Source organism: Hypanus sabinus, chromosome 4, assembly GCF_030144855.1.
Source record: "Hypanus sabinus isolate sHypSab1 chromosome 4, sHypSab1.hap1, whole genome shotgun sequence".
Taxonomy (NCBI): domain Eukaryota; kingdom Metazoa; phylum Chordata; class Chondrichthyes; order Myliobatiformes; family Dasyatidae; genus Hypanus; species Hypanus sabinus.
In genome coordinates, this window is record NC_082709.1 from 58,794,870 (window position 1) to 58,807,731 (window position 12,862).

Consider the following 12,862-nt stretch of genomic DNA (forward strand, 5'->3'; position numbering starts at 1 on the left):
TCTCACCAGGAGATGTTGTCATGTTTACCTGGTCGCACCAGGAGATGTTACCATGTTTACCACGGTCTCACTAGGAGATGTTGTCATGTACCATGGTCTCACCAGGAGATGTTACCATGTTTACCGTGGTCTCACCAGGAGACCATGTTTGCCATTTTCTCACCAGGAGGTGTTGTCATGTTTACCATGGTCTCACCAGGAGATGTTACCATGTTTACCATGGTCTCACCAGGAGATGTTACCATGTTTACTGTGGTCTCACCAGGAGATGTTGTCATGTTTACCATGGTCTCACCAGGAGATGTTGTCATGTACCATGGTCTCACCAGGAGACCATGTTTGCCATGGTCTCACCAGGAGGTGTTGTCATGTTTACCATGGTCTCACCAGGAGATGTTGTCATGTACCATGGTCTCACCAGGAGATGTTACCATGTTTACCTGGTCTCACCAGGAGATGTTACCATGTTTACCTGGTCTCACCAGGAGATGTTACCATATTTACCACGGTCTCACTAGGAGGTGTTGTCATGTACCATGGTCTCACCAGGAGGTGTTGTCATGTTTACCACGGTCTCACCAGGAGATGTTGTCATGTACCATGGTCTCCCCAGGAGATGTTGTCATGTACCATGGTCTCACCAGGAGATGTTACCATGTTTACCACGGTCTCACTAGGAGGTGTTGTCATGTTTACCACGGTCTCACCAGGAGGTGTTGTCATGTTTACCACGGTCTCACCAGGAGATGTTGTCATGTTTACCATGGTCTCACCAGGAGATGTTGTCATGTACCATGGTCTCCCCAGGAGATGTTGTCATGTACCATGGTCTCACCAGGAGATGTTACCATGTTTACCACGGTCTCACCAGGAGGTGTTGTCATGTTTACCACGGTCTCACCAGGAGATGTTGTCATGTTTACCATGGTCTCACCAGGAGATGTTGTCATGTACCATGGTCTCCCCAGGAGATGTTGTCATGTACCATGGTCTCACCAGGAGATGTTGTCATGTACCATGGTCTCACCAGGAGATGTTGTCATGTTTACCATGGTCTCACCAGGAGATGTTGTCATGTACCATGGTCTCCCCAGGAGATGTTGTCATGTACCATGGTCTCACCAGGAGATGTTGTCATGTACCATGGTCTCACCAGGAGATGTTGTCATGTTTACCTGGTCTCACCAGGAGATGTTGTCATGTACCATGGTCTCACCAGGAGATGTTGTCATGTACCATGGTCTCACCAGGAGATGTTACCATGTTTACCACGGTCTCACTAGGAGGTGTTGTCATGTTTACCACGGTCTCACCAGGAGATGTTGTCATGTTTACCATGGTCTCACCAGGAGATGTTGTCATGTACCATGGTCTCCCCAGGAGATGTTGTCATGTTTACCTGGTCTCACCAGGAGGTGTGGTCATGTTTACCATGGTCTCCCCAGGAGATGTTGTCATGTACCATGGTCTCACCAGGAGATGTTACCATGTTTACCGTGGTCTCACCAGGAGACCATGTTTGCCATTTTCTCACCAGGAGGTGTTGTCATGTTTACCATGGTCTCACCAGGAGATGTTACCATGTTTACCATGGTCTAGCCATGATGATGATGACCATAGAAAATGAAAGGTAGAGTTTTAATTTTCTCTAACTACCATCTATACAAATTTCTCTTCGATTTTGCTTTCAGTTTGTTTGGTTTCCCACTATCCCAGTATCTGTCTCAAGCCTGACAGTCTCAGTGGAGCTAAGTACTCTCATGGGTGGCCGTGTGATAAGAAGTGAGAAAATAAAGCAGGTTTTTTGCTTCTGATCTCTGTGAAGTGACCTTGCATTATCATGAGGTTGAGAACTCATTGAGGTTCAGTGCAATATCCTATGCTTAGAATTTTCACTCACTACCTGGTGAGGCCCACACAGTTGTGTTGATAGTGATCACAGATAAAATACAAGGATGATGTCTGTGGAGCATTCCTCTGTTAACGGTCATGTCCACTCAGAACCACTTTATTAGGTACCTCCTGTAAATAAAGTGGCCACTGAGTATACATTCATGGTCTTCTGCTGCAGTAGCCCCATCCACTTTAAGGTTTGACATGGCATATGTTCAGAGATGCTTTTCTGCACACTACTGTTGTAACATGTGATTATTTGAGTTGCTCTCTCCTTCCTCTCACTTTAAACCAGTCTGGCTATCTTCTGACCTCTCTGAAAACAGGGTGTTTTCACCCACAGAACTGCTGCTCACTGGATTTTTTTTTTCGTTTTTCATACTGTTCTCAGAAAACTCTAGACACTGTTGTGCATGAAAATCCCAGGAGATCAGCAGTTTCTGAGATAATCAAACCCCCCATCTGACACCAACCATCATTCCATCAGTCAAAGTCACTTATATCACTTTTCTTCCCCATTCTGATGTTTGGTCTGAATGACAGCTGAAACTTTTGACCATGCCTGCATGCTTTTATGCATTGTGTTACTGCCACACGATTGGCTGTTTGGATATGTGCAGTAATGAGCGGGTATATAGGTTTACCTGATAAAGTGGCTAAAGTGGATTTTGTTTTAATTAAAGTGAGGGGTTTAACTGCTCTGGAACACCATTAGGGGTAATACATAGCTAGTAGAGCCACTGGCTCAGAGCACTAGAGGCCCAGGTTCGATTCTAGTGTCCAGTGCTCTATGTGTGGAGTTTGCACCTTTTCAGTGTGACCATGTGGCTTTCCTCCGGGTGCTCTTAGTTTCCACTTCCATCCCAACGATGTTTGGGTTAGTAGATAAAGTGGGAGTACAGTGATTTAGCCCTGAGACTGACACAGGATATTCTGGATGTCGTTCTAGGGGGTGGAAATATTATCCAGTGGGTAAATTCAGGGCTTTCACATTCAGAGTTCTAAAAACAAAAAATTTATTGCAGAATATCATGTATTATAGAGCCACAAAGCAGAGGTGGCTGAGATGGTTTTGCATTGAAATGGATTCTCCTGGGAAAAACATACAACTGCTTTCTTAAATCTACTTTTTCATTTGTTTTAGGGAATGCTGCTTAAGAGGAGTGGGAAGTCACTAAACAAAGAATGGAAGAAGAAATATGTAACGCTGTGTGATAACGGTGTCTTGACATATCATCCTAGTTTGCATGTAAGTACATAACCTCGTCTGGCTCTTCACAGGCTTGGGTATTCCCACTTTGTAGTTCGTCCAGATGTTGCAGCATGAATGTGGCCTGTTCCATTATCTGAACAATTGTGAATTAAACTCATAGTGAGGTTATCAGTAATAATCTCTATTTCTATTGGAGGGAGAGTCAGGGGAAGATGGTTAGGTCTTGGCCTGAGAACGCTTTCATGAATTCCTTGTGATTTGTGTGATTTACATGGCCATTCATTTTGCCTTAAGAACGGTGTACAGATCATGTTTTGTTCCTATTTGTTGATGGGATCTATTGGTCAGTCAGTGGGGAATAAGGCCCCAAGAACAAAATTGCAAGGAGAAATGGGGAGGGCAGGAAGGCACTTTGGGAGATCTCCAAGAATTTTCATGGAATGAAAATCTCTTTTGCAAGAGATATCCAAAACAAATGTTCCTCACCTCAGTTTTTTAAACAACCCACTTCCCAAAAATACTTCCTCTGAACAGAAATCACTTGATGCCATGTTACCAATTCTCTGCAGGCAAAGTTTGGTGTGTAGTCCTTAAACAATGGAAGTTTATTGTGGAAGGAAGAAGTGAAAGACAGTTGGTGTGTACAGGGTGAAGTTAAGGAAAGCAGAGTAGAGGTTTGTGGAAATGGGAGAGTGAACCAGAACAAGCTTGAGGAAGTGAACATAGAACATAAGGAATAGGAGCAGGAGTAGGCCATCCTGCCCATCGAGCCTGCCCCGCCATTCAATAATAACATGGCTGATTGCCCGTAAACTCAGCTCCATCTATCTGCCTTTTCCTCATAACCCTTAATACCCCTACTATGTAACAACCTATCTAACTGTTTCTTAAATATATTTAGTGAAGAAGTCTCAGCTGCTTCCCCGGGCAGAGAATTCCACAGATTCACCACTCTCTGAGAAAAAGAGTTTCTCCTCATCTCCGTCCTAAATCTTCTCCCCTGAATCTTAAGGCAATGTCCCCTAGTTCTAGTCTCACCTACCAATGGAAACAATTTTCCTACTTCTATTTTATCTATCCCTTTCAGAATTTTGTATGTTTCTATAAGATCCCCTCTCATTCTTCTGAATTCCAGAGAGTATAGTCCCAGGTGACTCAATCTCTCCTCATAGGTTAACCCCTTCATCTCTTGAATCAACCTGGTGAACCTCCTCTGCACTGCCTCCAAAGCCAGTATATCCTTCCTCAAGTATGGAGATCAGAATTGCACACAGTACTCCAGGTTTGGCCTCACCAGTACCCTGTATAGTTGCAGCATGACCTCCCTTCTCTTGAATTCAATCACTCTAGCAATGAAAGCCAACATTCCGTTTGTCTTCTTAATAACCTGTTGTACCTGCAAGCCAACTTTTTGCAATTCATGAACAAGCCCTCCCAAGTCCCTTTGCACAACAGCATGCTGCAATTTTCCACCATTTAAATAATAATCTGGTCTTCTATTATTTCTTCCAAAGTGGATGATCTCACATTTACCAACGTTGTATCTCATCTGCCAGACCTTGGCCCACTCACTTAACCTATCTATATCCCTCTGCAGACTCCACATCCTCTGCACAATTTGCTTTTCCACTTAGTTTGGTGTCATCAGCAGATTTTGCTGTGCTACATTCAGTTCTTTCTTCCAAATCATCAATATAAATGGTAAACAGCTGCGGGCCCAGCACCGACCCCTGCGGCACCCCACTCACCACTGGCTGCCAACCGGAGAAACACCCATTTAGACAGACAGACATACTTTATTGGTCCCGAGGGAAATTGGGTTTCGCTTCAGCTGCACCAACCAAGAATAGAGTAGAAATATAGCAAAATAAAACCAGAAATAATTAAATAATAATAAGTAAATTATGCCAAGTGGAAATAAGTCCAAGACCAGCCTATTGACTCAGAATGTCTGACGCTCCGAGGGAGGAGTTGTAAAGTTTGATGGCCACAGGCAGGAATGACTTCCTGTGACGCTCAGTGTTGCATCTTGGTGGAATGAGTCTCTGGCTGAATGTACTCCTGTGCTTAACCAGTACATTATGGAGTGGATGGGTGACATTGCCCAAGATGGCATGCAACGTAGACAGCATCCTCTTTTCAGACACCACCTTCAGAGAGTTCAGTTCCGCCCCCACAACATCACTGATCTTGCGAATGAGTTCGTTGATTCTGTTGGTGCCTGCTACTCTCAACCTGCTGTCCCAGCACACAACAGCAAACATGATAGCACTGGGCACCACAGACTCATAGAACATCCTCAGCATCATCCAGCAGATGTTAAAGGACCTCAGTCTCGTCGGGAAATAGAGAAACTTATACCAACTCTCTGCCTTCTATTGGTTAACCAATCCACAATCCATGCCAATACACTTCCACAACTCCATGCATCCATATCTTATTTATAAGTCTCTTGTGTGGCACCTTATTCTGGAAGTCCAAGTATATGATATTCATCTGTTCCCCTCTGTCCACTGCACTCATTATGTCCTCAAAGAACTCCAGTAAGTTTGTCAAACAGGACCTGCCTTTTCTGAATCCATGCTGCATCTGTCTAATGGAACCCCTCCTTTCTAAATGTCTCGCTATTTCTTCCTTAATGACAGTGTCAAGCATTTTCCTGATTACAGATGTTAAGCAAACTGGCCTATAGTTGCCAGTCTTTTGCCTACATCCTCTTTTTAAAAGTGGAATGACATTTGCTGTCTTCCAATCTGCTGGGACCTGCCCAGAGTCTAGAGAGTTTTGATAAATGATTACCAACGTGTCTACTATAACCTCCACCAATTCCTTCAGCATCCTGGGATGCATCCCATCAGGATCAGGGAACTTATCTACCTTCAGGCTCTCTAGCTTGCTCATCACAATCTCTTTAGTGACAGTGATTTTATTGAAGTCCTCACCTCCCATTTCGACCATAGCATTCTTCTTTGGCATATTAGACGTGTCCTCCATCGTGAAGACTGACACAAAATAGTCGTTCATTGCCTCAGCCATTTCCTTATCACCCAATATCAATTTCCCCTTTTCATCTTCCAAGGGACCTACATTGACTTTAGCCACCCTCTTCCACTTTATATATTCATAAAAACTTTTGCTATCTGTTTTTATATTTTGTGCTAATTTACTTTCATACCCTATCTTCCCTTATTTCTTGTTTAATTGTTCTCTGCTGTTTTTTAAAGTTTTCCCAGTCTTCCAGTCTCCCACTACTCTTTGCGATTTTGTACACATGAGCTTTTAATTTGATACTATATTTTATTTCCTTGGTTATCCAAGGCTGCTCTCCCCACACTTACTGTCCTTACTTTTGACTGGAATATACTTTGGTTGAGCATTGTGAAAAATCGGTGAAAGTATTCCACTGTTCCTCAACTGTCCCACCAAATAGCCTGTGCTCCCAATCCACATCAGCCAACTCCTCCCTCATCCTGTTGTAGTCTCCCTTGTTCAAGCATAATACACTAGTTTTAGATCTAACTATTTCATCCTCCATCTGAATGCGAAATTTGACCATACTAAGATCACTCTCTCCAAGAGGATCCCTGACTACAAGATCCTTAATCTTACCTGTCTCATTGCACAGGTCTAGTATTTTCCCTTGTAGGTTCACAAACATGCTGCTCAAGAAAGCCATCATGGATGCATTCTATGAAGTCCTCCTCAAGACGTCCTTGACCAACCTGATTCACCCAATCTACGTGGAAGTTGAAATCCCTCATGATAACTGCCGTTCCATTCTTACAAGTGGTTCCTTTTTAAACCTCCCTGGGCTTCTTTCAGTCCTGAGCTTCTCAGACATACTTCTGATAATGCCTACCATATAGCAGGACCCTTAGTGATAGGCACATTGGCCATTATTAGTATTACTGTGGACAGGATGGAATATCTTGAATTAACCAGCAGCTAGATACTCAGATTGTAACCCTTCTTATCTCATAAATACTTGCTTTTCAACTGAAGTCGCTAGATTAGGGCCAGGGGAATGAACTGCACTGGTTGTTCTTGTCCCCATTTCCATCTCCAGTGCTGGAAAGATAGAAAAATATATACCAGCAGGTAGACCATGCATATTGCACCATTATATGACTTGGAGGTTTACCAAATATGTCTTTGGCATATTTGGAAGCTTGGGATTGAAGTTTACTCTCGAACAAGCAAGCATGTAGTCAGTCATCTGTAGTCCTGGGTATATCACTGTCACTATCGCTCATATTAATTATATCACAAATGCATGCTTGCGTTTCCTAGCAGAAGTGTTATAAGACATAGGAACAGATTCAGGCCATTTGACCCATTGAGTCCCTCTGCCATTTTCAACACAGTTGATTTCTTAGCCCTCTCAGCCCCATTCTCCTACCTTCTCCCCAAAACCATTGACATCCTGACTAATTCAAGAACCTATCAACCTTTGCTTTAAATATTCTCAGTGATTTGGCCTCCACAGCCCTCTGTGGTAATGAATTCCACAGATCACCACAATCCTCATCTCTGTTCTAATGGAATGTCCCTAGATAGTAGTTGGCAATCTAAACAATTTTATTCACTCCTGTCAGTTTAATTCAACACCTTCCAGCTGATTCACAGCACGAAAGAAAGATTCAAAGAGAGGGTCCTCATCACTGAAGAAATGTAGTTGAGAATGGATCTTGTGGAATTTTGTATGGTATTAAACAAAACAGCTGGAATATTCGTTAAGGTTTATTAGGAGCTTGAACTAAAGAAACAAAGGTTAAAAGGTAAAAATTTGGACAAATGATAGGAAGAACTTCAAACAATAGATATTCTTCAGGGTGTGGAGATGAAGCCCTTCAAGTGAACTGATAATTGAATTTGAGCCTTTTGTACTTGGAATGAACGTGCCCAACTCAAACTCTCCCTTACCTCTTTCCACTTTGTGCTCAAATCTTAATCAATTTGTATAACTGAGCATTCGTGAGATTCGTGATGAGCATTGGAACTATTCCCTGTATTCATGAAACAGTCAAGAGTTTAACTCAAAGCGTTGTTTAATACATCAAACCACAATTCATGACTAAAATCAAAATGAAAGATGAAGCATTTGTGTGTACAGGTAGTCCCCAAATTACGAACGTCCGACTTACGGACAACTTGTACTTATGAACCGATGAAGGAGAATGCTGTTCGCCATTTTAAGTCATTGTTGTTGACACTGTGTTGAGTGTTCAACTTTGTATTTGGCTTAAATTTTTCTTAGTAAGATTCACCCCGACCCCTGCCCCCCCCCCCCCCCCACAGTGAGATCAGCGCCGGGCTCGAGAATGGAGGTTCCGGAGTTCAATTTAGTGACAGACCGCTCCCGTGCCGGGTTGATGTCGAGCTCACAACTCAACCTCGTAAAAATAACCAGTCACCTCCAGTTTAAATTCACACGCGGAATATTGTGGAGGATCAAATACCCAAACCCAGCACAGCCCCCAATTGTGCCATTCAGCCTGTCTCAGTGCGGCAGTCCTTAGGACCCAGCAAACCTCGGGAGCCGGTGGAACTCAGGACCCGCCGCCCGCAGTGTTTCTGTTCCATTGACGGGAAGCGATCACAATTGAAAATAAAATAGAAATAATAAAGTGTTTGGAAAGAGGTGAAACACCATCAGTCGTTGGAAAATTGTTAGGCTACAGTCGGTCAATGATCGGAACAATTTTAAAGGATAATGGATAAAGTGAGAATAATGGAGCATATGAAAGGCCTTGCCCTGATGAAAACTACAATTATTACTAAGCAACGCAGTGGTTTAATTATTGGAATACATACGTTTCTTAAGTGTTTTATACGCATAGAAAGGTAAAATATATACTATATACTCAGACAAATGTTTGACTAACTGACGCTAAATAATACCGGATGTACTTGTTCCGACTTATATACAAATCCAACTTAAAGACGGACTCAGGAACAGAACTTGTACGTAACCGGGGGACTGGGGTCTGAGTCTATAGAATGCTCAAAGCAGCTGCGCAGGTTGACTGTGGTTAAGAAAGCATTGGCTTTCTTATGTGCATTGGCCTTCAATCGTGGGATTGAGTTTAGGAGCCAAGAGATAACGTTGCAACTATTTAGGACCCTGGTCAGACCCCACTTGGAGTACTGTGCTCAGTTCTGGTCGCCTCACTCCAGGAAGAATGTGGAAACCATAGAAAGGGTGCAGAGGAGATTTACAAGGATGTTGCCTGGATTGGGAGCATGCCTTATGAGAATAGGTTGCATGACCTCGGCCTTTTTTCCTTGGAGCGATGGAGGATGAGAGGTGACCCGATAGAGGTGTATAAGATGATGAGAGGCATTGATAGTGTGGGTAGTCAGAGGCTTTTTCCCAGGGCTGAAATGGCTAGCATGAGAGGGCAGTTTTAAGGTGCCTGGAAACAGGTACAGAGGAGATGTCAGGGGTAATTTTTTTACACAGTGGTGAGTGCGTGGAGTGGGCCGCCGGTGATGGTGGTGGAGGCGGATAGGATAGGGTCTTTTAAGAGACTCCTGCACAGCTACATGGAGCTCAGAAAAATGGAGGGCTATGAGTAACCCTAGCTAATTTCTAAGGTAAGGACATGTTTGGCACAGCTTTGTGGGCTGAAAGGCCTGCATTGTGTTGTAGGTTTTCTATATTTCTTTGTGGCTTGAAGGGCCAGAGGACCTACTCCACATTGCATCACTAAATAAATAAATGTAAGCTCTGCAGAAAAGACCATTTTGGGTGAAGTTGAATATTTTCCCTATTGTGCTCTCACTGCCGATTTAATCATTATAATTAAAAATTGCAATAACCAGTGACACCAATGAGCTAATTCCTTAGCAGCTATTTACGCTACTGGCTGCTCTGTCTAATGTTTAAATTTTTGTTTTACGGAAATGAAGCATGATTAAAGTAAACCTGGGGGGCGATTGTCAAAATGATGTCTCCATCTGGAGCAATTTCCAAATTAAAAAATGTACAATGAATTCCTTGTGTGAACGATTTGAAGCATTGTCTGTATCCCTCTGCACTGCTGGTGTTTATGACGATCAGAAACAGGCTAAGATGCTCACTGTGCTGTACCTCCATTCCTGGAATATGCAGGCTTTACTTTTGTTTCTGGTAAGAAGCATGTGTTATCATTTTGAAAACTTCCAAATAGATGTAGCTACTTTGTATTTTTGCATGCCTCTTTCTTCCTGAACTTTAAACCTTTTCTCTCAAAAGAATTCTGTAGAATTAAAATTTTAAACACAGGAATGGTGCCTGGTCTTTAAAGCCTTTCTGCTGTTCTGGTCAGCTAGGGCAGTCGGCGTTTTGGTGTGTTACAGCGAGGAATGATGTGCTTTCGGTCAGAGGTCCCCAAGGGGAAACATGTTCTCCCTGTTAGAACAAAGAGGGAGACGTAGAAAAGTTGAACAAGTCTACTGGTCTTTTTGAATGGGCTTGATTTTCAGCAAACTTTTTTTTGCAAATTGTGAAGCCTTAACCCAAAATTAGGCGGGTTATGCTTTCTTCTCTTCTGCGGGATGGCTGGGTTCAGCTGGTAGCCTGTTCAAGTAGATGCTCAGAGAAATGTCTGTGAATAGAACTGAGCATGTCATGCAATTTTGTGCTTTCCTCAGATTTTTATATGTTTTGGATATTTTGCTCTTTTGATTATGTACACGTCAAATGTGAAATATAGTCCATCAAAAACTAATCTGGAGGCTCTGCTTTTGGGCTTCGGTAGCTGCTGTAAGTTGTGCAAGACACAGCTGATTGTTACATTAGGCTAAGCTGCAAATTAAATGAACCATGTCTTACTTAGATTTAACCAGCTTCAGAACTGTCTGCCCCCGCCCCCAGGCCTATTTACAGTGTTTTATGCCTTTAAAATTAGTGCTGCTTCACTCTGGCTGCGGGCTCTGTCTGTTGTGTCTTTGAACTCCAGAAGCAACAAGGTCCTGGACAGTCTTGGCAGTGTGGCAGCTTGTTTTGTGTCCATTCAACTGTTGGCCCTGACAGTAACAAAAAAGTGTGGGTGTGGGGGTGGTGGTTGGGTTGGGAACCAGGGGTGGATGCAAATTGGTCCCATTCATTCTGTGAAACAACTGTTTTGCTTGCAGTAGTTACATTTTTGCAGCCCCTTTTCTCTGGACGTTCTTTGCCTTCTGGCTATTGTAATTTGCGGCTGTGTTTTTGTATATCTTATTATAGGGCAAAGAAACAGGCCCTTTGACCCCTCACATCCATACAAACTTATCTATGCTTATCTATGATAATCCACTGCCTGCATTCATTCCATATCCTTCTATACCTGTCCAGATACCTCTTAAGTCTTGTTACTATACCTGCCTCATTCTGTGAACAATTTATCCCTCATATCCCCCTTAAAGCTCCCATTCATCTTAAATCTGTGCCCAACTAGTCTTTGACACCCCTACCACAGGAAACAGATTTTGGTTATTATCCTATCTCTACCTCTCATAATTTGTATCATTCTTCCTTTGCTCAAGGGAAAACAGACCCAACCTAGCCAAATTCTCCTGATTTATAGCCTTCACATTTCATTAGTGAGTGAATTTGTGGTGACATCGGTCCGCAGGAAGTTAACCACGCTTGTGGAAGGGATCATCCAATCTGAAACACCTACCTGCATGATTCCATACACCACTGCTCCGAAGCTGCTGACTGCCCATTTGTTTTCCTCTTTGCTCCATGCCTTGGATGGAATGAACTCCTTGCTGCCTGTAGCGAAACAATAACAAGGCTCTGAACAACTGTTGAGAGGGATGTCTGCCCAAAACAAGAAGTGGGTTAGGATAAGAAACAGTTTCTTTTGAATGACTCCTGTAAACGAGGGTACCTTTCATGGCTAAGAGCTTTACAAGCAGTGGGGTACTTTTGGAAGCATAATCACTTCTCAAATGGGGAGATCTCATGGATTTATTTTACCTGACAAAATGCCCATAATTGCAACGTATAATCACTGGATTATTTGTTTCATGTGCTGAGGTTTAAATATTGGTCAGGGTTGGAACCCCTGCCCCCAAAGCAGACCTCCTCCTAAATAGAATCCTGAGATTTTTTTTCCCATTGACCTGAGAGGGAGGTGTGTTAAGAAGTTTAACCCTAGCTATCCCTTCATCATAGAGCAGTATCTTTAGTGCTGTGGAATTCCCAGTGTCATGTTACCAAAACTATAGAGAGGCATTTGAACACATCTACATCAGAAGGTAACTTCTGCCACCTTCAACGAGATCCCACTACCAAGCACATCTTTCCCTCCCCCCCCCCCCCCCGCCTTTCTGCTTTCTGCAGGGATCACTCCCTACTCGATTCCCTTGTCCATTCATTCCCCCCCATCCCTTCCCACCGATCTTCCTGCTGGCACTTATCCTCGTAAGCGGAACAAGTGCTACACCTGCCCTTACACTTCCTCCCTCACCAGACAGTCCTTCCAGGTGAGGCGACACTTCACCTGTGAGTCAGCTGGTGTGGTATATTGCGTCCGGTTCTCCCAGTGTGGCCTTTTATATATTGGTGAAACCCGACGCAGATTGGGAGACTTCCGCTGAACACCTACGCTCTGTCCGCCAGAGAAAGCAGGGTCTCCCAAAGGCCACACGTTTTAATTCCACGTCCCATTCCTGTTCTGATATGTCTCTTCATGGCCTCTCTACTGTCAAGATGAAGCCACACTCAGGTTGGAGGAACAACACCTTATTAACCGGCTGGGTAGCCTCCAACCTGATGGCATGAAC

General features: G+C 43.4%; 1 protein-coding gene across 6 annotated transcripts in view; it reads left to right on the forward strand.

The window, feature by feature from the left end:
• Nucleotides 1-12,862, forward strand: part of agap1 (ArfGAP with GTPase domain, ankyrin repeat and PH domain 1) — a 649,558-nt gene that overhangs the window by 407,409 nt on the left and 229,287 nt on the right. For 5 of the 6 annotated variants that reach the window (XR_009511654.1, XR_009511655.1, XM_059967178.1 and 2 more), the window contains exon 10: nt 3,038-3,142. Coding sequence is in view for 3 of the 6 variants with exons in the window: in XM_059967178.1 (XP_059823161.1) it covers nt 3,038-3,142 (105 nt within the window). In the remaining 3 variants the exon portion in view is untranslated. Of the gene's footprint in view, nt 1-3,037; nt 3,143-12,862 lie in introns of those variants that run through there. The other variant, XR_009511656.1, reaches the window with a different exon arrangement.